The sequence below is a fragment of the Oncorhynchus masou genome, chromosome 9 (assembly GCF_036934945.1).
Source record: "Oncorhynchus masou masou isolate Uvic2021 chromosome 9, UVic_Omas_1.1, whole genome shotgun sequence".
Taxonomy (NCBI): domain Eukaryota; kingdom Metazoa; phylum Chordata; class Actinopteri; order Salmoniformes; family Salmonidae; genus Oncorhynchus; species Oncorhynchus masou.
Window position 1 is genome coordinate 13735790 of NC_088220.1, and position 16254 is coordinate 13752043.

The 16254-nt window shown below is 44.1% G+C and overlaps 1 protein-coding gene and 1 pseudogene across 1 annotated transcript; one reads left to right on the forward strand and one right to left on the reverse strand.

Moving 5' to 3' along the window:
- The first annotated feature begins 221 nt into the window (after nucleotides 1-221).
- Nucleotides 222-4586, forward strand: LOC135544947 (ATP synthase subunit a-like). The gene is made up of 2 exons (XM_064972637.1): nucleotides 222-784; nucleotides 4574-4586. The coding sequence occupies exons 1-2, from the start codon at nucleotides 222-224 to the stop codon at nucleotides 4584-4586; spliced, it is 576 nt and encodes a 191-aa protein (XP_064828709.1).
- A 9280-nt stretch (nucleotides 4587-13866) lies between these two features.
- The window catches only part of LOC135544948 (uncharacterized), a 56993-nt pseudogene continuing 54605 nt past the window's right edge, over nucleotides 13867-16254 (reverse strand).

The window sequence follows — 16254 nt, forward strand, 5'->3', positions numbered from 1 at the left end:
TGCTGTCTGTCCTGCTGCTGCCTGTCATGCTGCTGTCTGTCCTGCTGCTGCCTGTCCTGCTGCTGTCTGTCATGCTGCTGTCTGTCCTGCTGCTGCCCGTCCTGCTGCTGCCTGTCATGCTGCTGCGTGTCCTGCTGCTGTCTGTCATGCTGCTGTCTGTCATGCTGCTGCCTGTCCTGCTGCTGCCTGTCATGCTGCTGTCTGTCCTGCTGCTGCCTGTCATGCTGCTGCCTGTCCTGCTGCTGCCTGTCCTGCTGCTGCCTGTCCTGCTGCTGTCTGTCATGCTGCTGCCTGTCATGCTGCTGCCTGTCATGCTGCTGTCTGTCATGCTGCTGCCTGTCATGCTGCTGCCTGTCATGCTGCTGTCTGTCATGCTGCTGTCTGTCCTGCTGCTGTCTGTCATGCTGCTGTCTGTCATGCTGCTGTCTGTCCTGCCGCTGCCTGTCATGCCGCTGTCTGTCATGCTGCTGTCTGTCATGCTGCTGTCTGTCCTGCTGCTGCCTGTCATGCTGCTGTCTGTCATGCTGCTGCCTGTCCTGCTGCTGCCTGTCCTGCTGCTGTCTGTCCTGCTGCTGTCTGTCATGCTGCTGTCTGTCATGCTGCTGCCTGTCATGCTGCTGTCTGTCATGCTGCTGTCTGTCCTGCTGCTGCCTGTCATGCTGCTGTCTGTCCTGCTGCTGTCTGTCATGCTGCTGCCTGTCATGCTGCTGCCTGTCCTGCTGCTGCCTGTCCTGCTGCTGCCTGTCCTGCTGCTGCCTGTCCTGCTGCTGCCTGTCCTGCTGCTGTCTGTCATGCTGCTGTCTGTCCTGCTGCTGCCTGTCCTGCTGCTGCCTGTCATGCTGCTGCCTGTCCTGCTGCTGCCTGTCATGCTGCTGTCTGTCCTGCTGCTGTCTGTCATGCTGCTGCCTGTCATGCTGCTGTCTGTCCTGCTGCTGTCTGTCATGCTGCTGCCTGTCATGCTGCTGTCTGTCCTGCTGCTGCCTGTCATGCTGCTGCCTGTCCTGCTGCTGCCTGTCCTGCTGCTGTCTGTCCTGCTGCTGCCTGTCCTGCTGCTGCCTGTCATGCTGCTGTCTGTCCTGCTGCTGTCTGTCATGCTGCTGTCTGTCATGCTGCTGTCTGTCATGCTGCTGCCTGTCCTGCTGCTGCCTGTCATGCTGCTGCCTGTCCTGCTGCTGCCCGTCCTGCTGCTGCCCGTCCTGCTGCCTGTCCTGCTGCTGTCTGTCCTGCTGCTGCCTGTCATGCTGCTGTCTGTCATGCTGCTGTCTGTCATGCTGCTGTCTGTCATGCTGCTGTCTGTCCTGCTGCCTACATTTATCCGTTTCGAGCAACCCAAAAAAAACAAATGACCACTGTTGCACATGCTGCCACTGTTTAGAACAGATTAGATTATAGCATTTAGAACGAGCAGCCAGCTTATGAACAAACGAGAGCACCAGGGGAACGCAACAAGCATGCAGATGCAATAAGTGAAAACACATGAACTAACTCGGGGTAGCTGTGTTACTTTTTATTTTATTGTGTTACTTTTAAAAATATATATTTAGTAAATATTTTCTTAACTCTATTTCATCAACTGCGTTGTTGGTTTAGGGCTTGTAAGTAAGCATTTCACCTGTTGTATTCGGCTCATATGACAAATCAGATTTGATTTGAGTTAACTTTAATTCTGAAATAACTTCCTATTTCCAAGTTAGTCAGATATTATACTGAACAAAAATATAAACCCCACATGCAAACATTTCAAATAGTTACAGTTCAAATAAGGAAATCAGTGAATTTAAATACATTCATTAGACTCGAATCTATGGATTTCACATGACTAGGTAGGTGTGCAGCCATGGGTGGGCCTGGGAGGGCATAGGCTCACTGATTTGGGGGCCATCCCCAGCCAATCAGAATAGGTTTTTCCTGACAAAAGGCTTTATTACAGACAGAAATGCTTCTCAGTTTCATTAGCTGTCCAGATGGCTGGTTTCAGATGTTCCCGTGGGTGAAGAAGACAGAGTTCCTGGACAGCTTGGTTACACTGGTCTGCGGTTGTGAGGCCAGTCCTGGATGTGTTTTCTAAAACAACACTGGGCGGTTTATGATTTATATTTTTGTTCAGTATAGTTTAGAAATACGTGAAATTGGTATGGGAGCTAACTACAGTAGCTAGTAAGCTATTAGCTAGCTATAGCTGCGCCAGCTGTCTATCAAAAAGTAGATGACGGTTCAATTGACCAAACTATTTCTCAATGTTTAAAAAAATGACTGTGCCTGGCTAATTAATTTGATCATGCTTTGTGATGCACCCGGGTTTATGCTATTTTAGTGCATACAAAATGTCACCCTGTCACCTAGCTACAGTAGAACCTGATGAACAACATGGAGGGAAACAATGAGCCACAGTCAAGCTTTGTTGTCCTAGCAGGTCTGCCATGAAAATAATCTATCTAGTGTCCATCGACTCTTGTTGGATGTAGATGTCAGGTTTATCAGGTCCCAGGCTCACACTGGTATGATTGTTTATTTACAATTTATATACAATTAGCATTTTTGCTTTAGCGCCATCTTTATAGAGCAAATCAAGTCTCATGTGCGGAAGTAAGCCGTCTGGTGTGAGAGACTCATTGGGAGGGAGAGTAGAGCAGACCCAGAAGTTCTGACTGAACGCACATTTGAGCGCACCCAGGATGGTCCATTTACTTTATGCTGTTGTAATTTAATCTATATTTAGTCTATAATCTGTTTTAATTTATGCTATGAAATCCTTCAATTTCATTTTGGCAGTTCCCCTCATAGCAAATTGCTTTGATTGTTTTGCTAGCTATGTTCACTCAGTCTATGTGGCTTCGGAGGCGGAGTGCTGCTCCTGGCAGTCACTGGGGGCAGAGTAGTGAGTAACTGAATAGCTCGTTTTGAACAATATATTTTTTAAACAGGAACAGGTTCACATTTACCACACTTTTATACGCATTAAAAAAAGAATCCATGAATTATATAATATATGAACGGTACCAGTCAAAAGTTTAGACATTATTTTTTACTATTTTCGACATTGTAGAGTAATAGTGAAGACGTTAAAACTATGAAATAACATATGGAATCATGTAGTAACCAAAAAAAGTGTTAAACAAATCAAAATAAATGTTATATTTGAGATTCTTCAAAGTAGCTACTCTTTCCCTTCATGACAGCTTTGCACACTCTTTGCATTCTCTCAACCAGCTTCACCTGGAATGCTTTTCAAACAGTCTTGAAGGAGTTCCCACATATGCTGAGCACTTGTTGGCTGCTTTTCCTTCACTCTGCAATCCAACTCATCCCAAACCATCTCAATTGGATTGAGGCAGGGTGATTGTGGAGGCCAGCTCATCTGATGCAGCACTCCATCACTCTCCTTCTTGGTCAAATAGCCCTTAAACAGCCTGGACGTGTGTTGGGTCATTTTCCTGTTGAAAAACAAATTATATTCCCACTAAGCGCAAAACCATATGGGATGGCATATCTCTGCAGAATGCTGTGGTAGCCATGCTGGTTAAGTGTGCTTTAAATTCTAAATAAATCACAGAGAGTGTCACCAGCAAAGCACCCCCACACCATCACACCTCCTCCTCCATGCTTCAGGGTGGGAACCACACATGCAGAAATAATCCATTCACCTACTCTGCGTCTCACAAAGACACAGCAATTGTAAACAAAAATCTCAAATTTGGTCTATTGTCCATTGCTGTGCTAATTGGCCCAACAAGTCTCTTCTTATTATTGGTGTCCGTTAGCAATGGCTTCTTTGCAGCAATTCAACCATGAAGGTCTGATTCACGCAGTCTTCTCTGAACAGTTGATGTTGAGATGTGTCTGTTATTTATTTATTTATTTTATTTATTTGTGCTGCAATCTGAGGTGCAGTTTACTCTAATGAATTTATCCTCTACAGCAGCGTTAACTCTGGGTCTTCCTTTCCTGTGGTGGTCCTCATAAGCGTCAGTTTCATTGGCTCCAATGTATTTAGAAGGAAAGAAATTCCACAAATGAACTTTTAACAAGGCACACCTGTTACTTGAAATGCATTCTAGGTGACTACCTCATGAAGCTGGTTGAGAGAATGTCAAGAGTGTGCAAAGCTGTCATCAAGGCAAAGGGTGGCTACGACAAATATAATTTTCTATGGGATTGAGGTCAGGGCTTTGTGATGGCCTCTCCAATACCTTGACTTAGTTGTCCTTAAGCCGTTTTGCCACAACTTTGGAAGTATGCTTGGGGTCATTGTCCATTTGGAAGACCCATCTGCGACCAAGCTCTAACTTCCTGACTGATGTAATGAGATGTTGCTTCAATATATCCACATAGTTTTCTCCCCTCATGATGCCATCTATTTTGTGAAGTGCACCAGTCCCTCCTGCAGCAAAGCCCCCCCACAAATTGCTGCCACTCCCGTGATTCACGGTTGGGATGGTGTTCTTCGGCTTGCAAGCCTCCCCCTTTTTCCTCCAAAGATAACAATGGTCATTGTTGGCAAAAATATCTAGTATTGTTTCATCAGACCAGTGGACATTCCTCCCAAAAGTATGATCTTTGTCCCCATGTGCAGTTCCAAACCGTAGTCTGGCTTTTTTATGGCAGTTTTAGAGCAGTGGCTTCGTCCTTGCTGAGTGGCCTTTCAGGTTATGTCGATATAGGACTCGTTTTACTGTGGATATAGATACTTTTGTAGCTGTTTCCTCCAGCATCTTCACAGGGTCCTCTGCTGTTGTTCTGGGATTGATTTGCACTTTTCGAACCAAAATACGTTAATCTCTAGGAGACAGAACGCGTCTCCTTCCTGAGCGGTATGACGGCTGCATGGTCCAATGGTGTTTATACTTGCGTACTATTGTTTGTACAAATGGATGTGGTAACTGTATACGTTTGTGTGCATGTCTGGCACTATTACATGTATTTGTGTGTTCTTGTTTGTGTTTATTTGATTGAGAGTGTGTGTATATGCATGTGTACAAACACCTGCATGGCTTCAGCCTCAGGCAAACCGGCATTAGTTGTAAAAACACTGTCCTTAAGTGTCATTCAAACATACTTTTTATTATGTTTTATTTTCACATTATGTTTTACTTTTATATTTGATAATCATTCTATCTCCCGAACAGCAACTCCACTCTCACTTGTCTCCACTTCCACATCCCAACCCTTAGCTTCACTCAGCCCATCCCATCTATCTCTGCTGGTCACCCTCAGCCCATCCCATCTATCTCTACTGGTCACCCTCAGCCCATCCCATCTATCTCTGCACCCTGGTCACCCTCTACTGGTCAGCCCATCCCATCTATCTCTGCTGGTCACCCTCAGCCCATCCCATCTATCTCTGCTGGTCACCCTCAGCCCATCCCATCTATCTCACCCTCTATCTCTCTACTGGTCACCCTCAGCACATCCCATCTATCTCTGCTGGTCACCCTCAGCCCATCCCATCTATCTCTGCTGGTCACCCTCAGCCCATCCCATCTATCTCTACTGGTCATTTTGTTGGTGGCAAGAATTCTATATAATAATTTTAGCTGAAAAGCACAAGATCTTGAATCGTGCGTTGTTTTATATATCAACTCATACACCCTGTACCATGGAATCGGTACATAAAAAATCTGTTCCCAACTATTTTGCAATCTGTATGGCACAGTTGTCAACATTCTGGTCCTCAAATGAAACTGGTATACTTTCCTATTTATGCTATTTTTATTCCTCCGTCAGTTTTGGTCCTTTATATTGGGCAGACAGACCAGTTCCCTGCCTCCTCCCACTGCCACCTGCCCCCCAGTTTTAATCCTTTATATTGGGCAGACAGACCAGTTCCCTGCCTCCTCCCCACGACACCTGTCTCCTCCAGTTTTGATCCTTTATATTGGGCAGACAGACCAGTTCCCTGCCTCCTCCCACCCACCTGTCTCCTCCATTTTTGATCCTTTATATTGGGCAGACAGACCAATTCCCTGCCTCCTCCAGTTTTGATCCTTTATATTGGGCAGACAGACCAGTTCCCTGCCTCCTCCCACTGCCACCTGTCTCCTCCATTTTGATCCTTTATATTGGGCAGACAGACCAATTCCCTGCCTCCTCAGTTTGATCCTTTATATTGGGCAGACAGACCAGTTCCCTGCCTCCTCCCACGACACCTGCCTCCTCCAGTTTTTATCTGTTATATTGGGCAGACAGACCAATTCCTGCCTCCTCAGTTTTGGTCCTTTATATTGGGCAGACAGACCAGTTCCCTACCTCCTCCCACTGCCACCTGTCCCTCCAGTTTTAATCCTTTATATTGGGCAGACAGACCAGTTCCCTGCCTCCTCCCACTGCCACCTGCCTCCCAGTTTTAATCCTTTATATTGGGCAGACAGACCAGTTCCCTGCCTCCTCCCACTGCCACCTGCCTCCCCAGTTTTAATCCTTTATATTGGGCAGACAGACCAGTTCCCTGCCTCCTCCCACTGCCACCTGTCTCCTCCAGTTTTGATCTGTTATATTGGGAGACAGACCAGTTCCCTGCCTCCTCCCACTGCCACCTGTCCCTCCAGTTTTAATCCTTTATATTGGGCAGACAGACCAGTTCCCTGCCTCCTCCCACTGCCACCTGCCTCCCCCAGTTTTAATCCTTTATATTGGGCAGACAGACCAGTTCCCTGCCTCCTCCCACTGCCACCTGCCTCCCCAGTTTTAATCCTTTATATTGGGCAGACAGACCAGTTCCCTGCCTCCTCCCACTGCCACCTGCCTCCCCAGTTTTAATCCTTTATATTGGGCAGACAGACCAGTTCCCTGCCTCCTCCAGTTTTAATCCTTTATATTGGGCAGACAGACCAGTTCCCTGCCTCCTCCCACTGCCACCTGCCCCCAGTTTTAATCCTTTATATTGGGCAGACAGACCAGTTCCCTACCTCCTCCCACTGCCACCTGCCTCCCCAGTTTTAATCCTTTATATTGGGCAGACAGACCAGTTCCCTGCCTCCTCCCACTGCCACCTGCCCCCCCAGTTTTAATCCTTTATATTGGGCAGACAGACCAGTTCCCTGCCTCCTCCCACTGCCACCTGCCCCCCCAGTTTTAATCCTTTATATTGGGCAGACAGACCAGTTCCCTGCCTCCTCCCACTGCCACCTGCCCCCCCAGTTTTGATCCTTTATGTTGGGCAGACAGACCAGTTCCTACCTCCTCCCACTGTTTTTTGATCCTTTATATTGGGCAGACAGACCACTTTCCCTGCCTCCTCCCACTGCCACCTGACCCCCCAGTTTTGATCCTTTATATTGGGCAGACAGACCAGTTCCCTGCCTCCTCCCCTTTATCCACCTGTTGATCCTTTATATTAGGCAGACAGACCAGTTCCCTGCCTCCTCCAGTTTTGATCCTTTATATTGGGCAGACAGACCATTTCCCTGCCTCCTCCCACTGCCACCTGCCTCCTCCAGTTTTGATCCTTTATATTAGGCAGACAGACCATTTCCCTGCCTCCTCCAGTTTTGATCCTTTATATTGGGCAGACAGACCAGTTCCCTGCCTCCTCCCACTGCCACCTGCCTCCTCCAGTTTTGATCCTTTATATTGGGCAAACAGACCAGTTCCCTGCCTCCTCCAGTTTTTATCCATTATATTGGGCAGACAGACCAGTTCCCTGCCTCCTCCCACTGCCACCTGCCCTCCCAGTTTTAATCCTTTATATTGGGCAGACAGACCAGTTCCCTGCATCCTCCAGTTTTAATCCTTTATATTGGGCAGACAGACCAGTTCCCTGCCTCCTCCCACTGCCACCTGCCCCCCCCAGTTTTAATCCTTTATATTGGGCAGACAGACCAGTTCCCTGCCTCCTCCCACTGCCACCTGCCCCCCCAGTTTTAATCCTTTATATTGGGCAGACAGACCAGTTCCCTGCCTCCTCCCACTGCCACCTGCCCCCCCCAGTTTTGATCCTTTATATTGGGCAGACAGACCAGTTCCTGTCTCCTCCCACTGCCACCTGCCCCCCAGTGTTGATACTTTATATTAGGCAGACAGACCAGTTCCCTACCTCCTCCCACTGCCACCTGCCTCCCCAGTTTTAATCCTTTATATTGGGCAGACAGACCAGTTCCCTGCCTCCTCCACTGCCACCTGCCCTCCCAGTTTTAATCCTTTATATTGGGCAGACAGACCAGTTCCCTGCATCCTCCAGTTTTAATCCTTTATATTGGGCAGACAGACCAGTTCCCTGCCTCCTCCCACTGCCACCTGCCCCCCCCAGTTTTAATCCTTTATATTGGGCAGACAGACCAGTTCCCTGCCTCCTCCCACTGCCACCTGCCTCCTCCAGTTTTGATCCTTTATATTGGGCAGACAGACCAGTTCCCTGCCTCCTCCAGTTTTGATCCTTTATATTGAGCAGACAGACCAGTTCTCTGCCTCCTCCCACTGCCACCTGCCCCCCCAGTTTTGATCCTTTATATTGGGCAGACAGACCAGTTCCCTGCCTCCTCCCAATGCCACCTGCCACCCCAGTGTTGATCCTTTATATTAGGCAGACAGACCAGTTCCCTGCCTCCTCCAGTTTTGATCCTTTATATTGGGCAGACAGACCATTTCCCTGCCTCCTCCCACTGCCACCTGCCTCCTCCAGTTTTGATCCTTTATATTAGGCAGACAGACCATTTCCCTGCCTCCTCCAGTTTTGATCATTTATATTGGGCAGACAGACCAGTTCCCTGCCTCCTCCCACTGCCACCTGCCTCCTCCAGTTTTGATCCTTTATATTGGGCAGACAGACCAATTCCCTGCCTCCTCCAGTTTTTATCCATTATATTGGGCAGACAGACCAGTTCCCTGCCTAAACCAGTTATAATCCTTTATATTGGGCAGACAGACCAGTTCCCTGCCTCCTCCCACTGCCACCTGCCCCCCCAGTTTTAATCCTTTATATTGGGCAGACAGACCAGTTCCCTGCCTCCTCCCACTGCCACCTACCCCCCCCCAGTGTTGATACTTTATATTAGGCAGACAGACCAGTTCCCTACCTCCTCCCACTGCCACCTGCCCCCCCAGTTTTGATCCTTTATATTGGGCAGACAGACCAGTTCCCTGCCTCCTCCCACTGCCACCTGCCTCCTCCAGTTTTGATCCTTTATATTGGGCAGACAGACCAGCTCCCTGCCTCCTCCCACTGCCACCTGCCTCCTCCAGTTTTGATCCTTTATATTGGGCAGACAGACCAGTTCTCTGCCTCCTCCCACTGCCACCTGCCTCCTCCAGTTTTGATGCTTTATATTGGGCAAACAGACCAGTTCCCTGCCTCCTCCAGTTCTAATCCTTTATATTGGGCAGACAGACCAGTTCCCTACCTCCTCCCACTGCCACCTGCCTCCTCCAGTTTTGATCCTTTATATTGGGCAGACAGACCAGTTCCTTACCTCCTCAGTTTTGATCCTTTATATTGGGCAGACAGACCAGTTCCTGCCTCCTCCAGTTTTGATCCTTTATATTGGGCAGACAGACCAGTTCACTGCCTCCTCCAGTTTTGATCCTTTATATTGGGCAGACAGACCAGTTCCCTGCCTCCTCCAGTTTTGATCCTTTATATTGGGCAGACAGACCAGTTCCCTGCCTTCTCCAGTTTTGATCCTTTATATTGGGCAGACAGACCATTTCCCTGCCTCCTCCCACGACACCTGCCTCCTCCAGTTTTTAATCCTTGGTAATGCTCTAATCAATTGGTTGTACTCTTGGATTGAGCAGACCTTCCTGTACAATTCTGATAACTCCATAAAGGACATAACTCTACCATTCCAATTTACAATATAATTTAAGAACAAAATACCCTTTTCAAACATCTTTCCCATAAAAACAGGTATTTTATCAACCAGCACATTTGAGTTCAGCCATAATATGTGTTCTATCTTTTCAGGAGAGGAAATTGAAATTGTAGCCAGCTCTGCAATGCTTGTGTCACGATTCCGACCGAGGGTGGTTCCCTTTCCCGGGCGGGTGGCGCTCGGTGGTCGTCGTCACCGGCCTATTAGCTGCCACTGATTGTCTTTCCTCCCCCTCCTTGTATGTTTAGTGTTAACACCTGTTTATGTTTAATTAGTTTGTCTTTATTAGACAGCCGGCCCGCCTGGTTGTTGTGCGGGATTATTTCAATGTAACCTTTGGCTCTGTTGTAGAGGTACGTGTTAGTACTTGGTCGTGTATTTTTCGTTGTACATTTTGATTCCCTGTGTTTGGGAACGTACCTATTGTGAGCACTCTGTGGTGCGTTGGTGCTATTAAAGATGCACAGCATTGAACTCTCTGTCTCCTGCTTTTGACTCCACACCCACGACACCCGGAGCATTACAGCTTGTTTGAAAAAGAGATATTTTTTCAATGTATCGTTTTCAATTAATCGAAAATGAGACGTGGCAATCTGCACAAATGTAAAAAGCAATTTTTAAACAATGGATGAGATTTTCTTAGTAATGTACTTGATAACTATTTAGGTTCAAGTAAAACTTTTGAATAAGTGAAGCTTTTAGAGAGAAGTTTAGTGCTTTTATATTTAATCATCTCAACCCACCTCCCAATTCATATTCACTATATAGATAGGCATGTTTCATTTTGTCTGGTTTTGTGTCCCAGATAAAGCTAAATATTTTTTGCTCATATGATTTGAAAAAAAAATCATCAGGAATAGGCAGCGCCATAAGTAAGTGAGTAAACTCAGATATGTAAACTTTAAATAGACAGGTATTTACCTCTCCATGGTTGCAGGATTTGGTCTATTTTTACAAGATTTCTATTGAAATTCATTGTGGAGAGATTATTTATATATTTTGTGATGTGAATACCTCAGTATGTCTACTTAACCATCAGCCCATTTTATAGGTAAGCTGCAGGGTAATGTAAAAGTTGTATTTTTAGGTATCCAATACGTAATATTGTACACTTATCATAATTAGGTTTTAGTCCAGAGAGTTCAGAAAAGTTATCTAGATGTTTAATGAGACATTGCAGGGATCTAGCTTGCGGACTTAATATAAAACTTGAGTCATCGGCACACATGGACAACATTGTTTTTAATCCTTGGATTTCTATTCCTCTAATGTAATTATTGGATCTGATTTTAATAGTTAGTATTTCGATGGCCGTAGCATAGATATGGTGACAGTGGACACCCTTGATTAACTCCTCTTTACAATTCAAAACTCTGAGAAATTGCCATTATTTACTATTTTACATCTGGGGTTACTATACATTATTTTTACCCTTAAGAGAATTACTGAAATTTAAAAATCTAGGCATTTATAAATAAAATCCAGACTTACTTTATCAAATGCCATTTCAAAATTCGCTATAAACACCAGGCCTGGCTTCTTAGATGTTTCATGATGTTCTATTATTTCTAGTAGTTGTCGTATATTATCTCTAATGTATCATCCATGTAAAAAAAACTGTCTGATTAGGATGAACAATACCTGGTAAAACCCTTATAATTCTGAGTGTTATGGATTTCGCTAGTATTATTGCATCACAACATTGAAGTGGAAGGGGCCTCCAGTATTTTAGATAGACTGGGTCTTTATATTTGCCATCTCGGTCTTGTTTTAATAACAGAGGAATCAGACATTCCTGCTGAGTACCTGACAGACTATCATTTCTATAGGAGTAGTTAAAACAATCTAACAATGATGTCACGCCCTGGTCGAAATATATTATGTTTATCTTCATTTATTTGGTCAGGCCAGGGTGTGACATGGGTTATTGTGGTGTGTTTTTGTCTTGGGGTTTTGTGGGGTGTCTAGCGTAGTCTATGGCTGCCTGAGGCGGTTCTCAATCAGAGTCAGGTGATTATCGTTGTCTCTGATTGGGAACCATATTTAGGCAGCCATATTCTTTGAGTGTTTGGTGGGTGATTGTTCCTGTCTCTGTGTTTATATTCACCAGACAGGCTGTATAGTTTTTTCACGTTTCCGTCTGTTGTTTTTGTACATTTCAGTTATTTCATGTCTAGTCTATTTTCATCAATAAACATGAGTAACCACCATGCTGCATTTTGGTCTGCTCCTCCTTCAACAGAAGAACGCCGTTAAAAATGGAGCTTTTAGGATATCAAATAACGCTTGTTATGCCTCTACTTGTACGCCGTCAGGCCCTGGGGTTTTTCCAGAATGAAAGGATTTAATAGCTTCAAAAGTTATTCCTTTGTAATTTGACCTTCGCACTGATCTTTCTGTGCATTTGTTAATTTTGTATTTTTTATACTGTAGTATTTCGAAATAATTCCTTACCGTAATCTTCATTCAGTGGGAGAGGATGAGACAGAAAAGAGAACATCTGCCTAAAATAATTACCTTCCTCTTTTAAAATGTCATTCAGAGTATCACAGATGACTCTGAGTTTCTGCAAATTGTTTTTGTTAGTATTCCTGTATTGGAGATTCAGGAAGAATTTTGTGCATTTTTCTCCATATTCCATCCAGTTTGCTTTATTTTTGTAATAGATTACATTAGATCACTCTTGAATAAGTTCCTCAAGTTCTTTTAGTTTTTCCTCTTAACTTATTATGTATCTCTGTAGTATCGCTTTTATTGCTATCTACCTGCACTAGTAGTTAATGGATTTCCCCAGAAACATTGTTTTATTATTGATGAATATTGAACTGAATGACCTCTGAAGGTACATTTTAAGGTCTCCCAAACAATAAGGGGATTTGCTGAATCTATATTATACTGGAATAATTCAGTTATAAATGATTTTGTTTCAGTTCAAAATAAATTGTCCTCCAGTAAACTGTGATTACATTTCCAATATCCCCGTCCACGTGGAAACTCTATAAGAGTGATGCCAATTAGATGATGACCCGATCGTATTCTGTCTCCTATTCAAACTTTCAACATCTTTGATGCAAGAGAGAAAGAGACAAGAAAGTAGGCAAGACGACTAGCTTGATTAAGTCTCCTCCATGTATATCTCACTAGGTCTGGATTTTTTAGTCTCCAAATATCCACTATTTCTAATGTGTCCATAATATTTGTGATTTCCTTAAGGGCACGGTTATGATAGTTTGTAGAGTGATTTCCTTAAGGGCACGGTGATGATAGTTTGTAGAGTGATTTCCTTAAGGGCACGGTGATGATAGTTTGTAGAGTGATTTCCTTAAGGGCACGGTGATGATAGTTTGTAGAGTGATTTCCTTAAGGGCACGGTGATGATAGTTTGTAGAGTGATTACCTTTACGGTCCATTGAGGTACTTAACACCATGTTATAGTCTCCTGCCATAATGATTTAATAATTTGTTGCCTGTAAGTTCAATAAATTGGTCTAAATGTTTTCAAAGAAGTATGTATAGATTAATGAGTCAGTGCACCTCATGCAGTCTTGCAAAATAACTTCCATCCCTGCAACCTCACAACCCTAAGTTGAATAAATAGAGAGAAAAGCAACAGTCACCGTGATCGAGAATCCTCAAGTGTCACGCCATTGGTCTAAGCCTTCCAACCAGTTTCCTGGACATCCTGTTGTGGTTTGTCAGAGACAAAGGAAGTGTATTAGCGTAGGTATTTATATTGCATTTAGCAATGAGATTAGTCCTACATTACTTCCTTTTCATTGATGCTTGATTTCACGTTGTTATTTTTTTATCCTGAAAGTCATTAAAGATTGTGAGCACAGAGTAGTGGAAAGAACTCTAACACATCTACTGTAAGTGCAGGTCTGTACGTTTATTTAGATTTATAGTATTAAAGTCACAAAAATATAATTTCAGTTTATGTTAGTGCATGTCATGTCATACTCTATGAGATAAAAAGCAACATTAATAAATAAATAATCATAAATATTACTAAATACATTTCATAACAAGTATAAACATTGTAAAAGTGAAGTTTGTGTCAGTAAATGATCTTGGCAACAAAGTCACCTTTGTCATAATGGATGTTTTACAGTGTAAATGAAGTCACCTTTGTCATAATGGATGTTTTAGAGTGTAAATGAAGTCACCGTTGTCATAATGGATGTTTTAGAGTGTAAATGAAGTCAACTTTGTCATAATGGATGTTTTAGAGTGTAAATGAAGTCACCTTTGTCATAATGGATGTTTTAGAGTGTAAATGAAGTCACCTTTGTCATAGTGGATGTTTTAGAGTGTCAATTAAGTCACCTTTGTCATAGTGGATGTTTTAGAGTGTCAATTAAGTCACCTTTGTCATAGTGGATGTTTTAGAGTGTCAATTAAGTCACCTTTGTCATAGTGGATGTTTTAGAGTGTGAATGCCTACAAACTAGAGTGAATTAATTGGTTAATATTTGATGGCCATCAGTATGGTAAAGATATACTATTGAGACACATTCTTCTTCTTCTTCTTCTTCTTCTGCCTTTCCTGCCTCCCCCTCTTGTTTCCCTTGTTACTGAGTCTGAAAAATCACATCATATTGTAAAACGTGTTGTTCTGCAACGTCTTCTCAGAAATTACATTCTTGAATTGATAAACAAAGGCACATTTTCCAATTTCAATCCACTTACTGAATGTACCGAATGGGAAAGCAAATTGAACCTAACCCTGGTAGTGTAGATGTAGCTCAATGTCAACGTAATGAAACAGTAGACTACAGCAGGGTTTTTAACCCTCTACTCTGGGAGCTGTTTCACTATTTTGTTGTAGCCCTGAACTAGCACACCTGATTCAGTACTATTCAAGGGCTTGATGATTGGTTGACAGATTGAATCAGGTGTGTTAACTCTTCAATAGTTCAACTACATGGAACAGCTGGGGGTCCTCGAGGAGAGGTTCTGCTGAATACAGTAGACTAGAGAGTGTGGTACTGACCTGTACTCTGTCCAGTCACTCCAGGGGGAGTCACAGAGGGCATCCTGGGCCCTGACACACACCGTCACCTTGGCCTTGACTGACCACTGGCTGCTCTCTGTGGTGTGAACCTGGGGGAACGCAAAGGTTTAATTCATTAAACACCAAATGGAGGAAAATTGCCTGACGCAGGGACTACATGAACTTGTCCAATAAGAAATGCTCCTTTTCGTTGCAAAATGTTTTGCTAAGGTGTGCTCCAATGAATTGAACCAGGGACCAGAGTGACCACCTCTATTAGTTGAAGAGTATGAGCCTATTAGTACATGGTCTGGATCTCTTGGTGTAATGGCCCTCAAAAAGCTCCGGAGACAAGGGTTAGTAGGATGTACAGTATGTAGACAGTAGTCCTCACCTCTGTGTAGGGAGAATCACACGTGCACCCATTCTTGCACTTTCTGCCTTCGATCTCTTTGACTTGGAAGGAGAGGGGGAAGTAGGAGATGGGTCTGTTCCAGGAGACAGGATAGCTCCACTCTATAGTACTGCTGTTCACCTCCTTAATGTATACATTGTCTGGCTTCACTGGAGAGAGGGAGAGAGAGCATGTGCACGCGAGAGAGAGAGAGAGAGAGAGAGAGAGAGAGAGAGAGAGAGAGAGAGAGAGGAGGGAGGGAGGGTGGGAAGGAAGGAGAGGGAGAGAGGTGGGATAGATAATATTACCATAACTTCTACTAACACTGCACTATCAAACTAACTTTCAGTAGCACTTAAACCAACAAACTCTCAGCATATAATATTCTGATAGGCCTATGTATATGTGCAATATATTTGTATACTGATCTAAAATATGAATGCAACATGCAACAATTTCCAAGATTTTGCTGAGTAACAATTCATATAAGGAAATCAGTCATTTGAAATAAATGTATTAGGCCCTAATCACAACCCAGGCCCATCCACGTGGTCTGCAGTTGTGAGGTAGGTTTGACGTACTGCCAAATTCTCTACTACGACGGTGGAGGCAGCTAGACAAATGAACATTCAATTTTCTGGCAACAGCTCTTGTGGACATTCCGGCAGGCAGCATGCCAATTGCACACTTCCTCAAAACCTGAGACATCTGTGGCGTGGTGTTGTGTGAAAAAACAGCATATTTTAGAGCGGCCTTTTATTGTCCCCCAGCACAAGGTGCACCTGTATAATGTCCATGCTGTTTAATCAGCTTCCTGACATGCCACACCTGTCAGGTGGATGGATTATTTTGGCGAAGGACAAATGCACACCAGTAGGGATGTAATTAAAATTTGTGAACAGAATTTTTGAGAGAAATATGTTTTTGTGCATCTGGAAAGTTTCAGGGATTTTTACACTTCACATGTTGCGTTTATATTTTTATTCAGTGTATATAGAGGCGGTGACGAAGACTTCAGTAGTGCTGCTCTGCACTAGTGCTCTACAAACTCCTGCCATTTT

Excerpts from the sequence above, each read along its gene's own strand:
- LOC135544947 (XM_064972637.1), top strand. The coding sequence starts at position 222 with ATGCTGCTGCCTGTCCTGCTGCTGCCTGTCCTGCTGCTGCCTGTCCTG.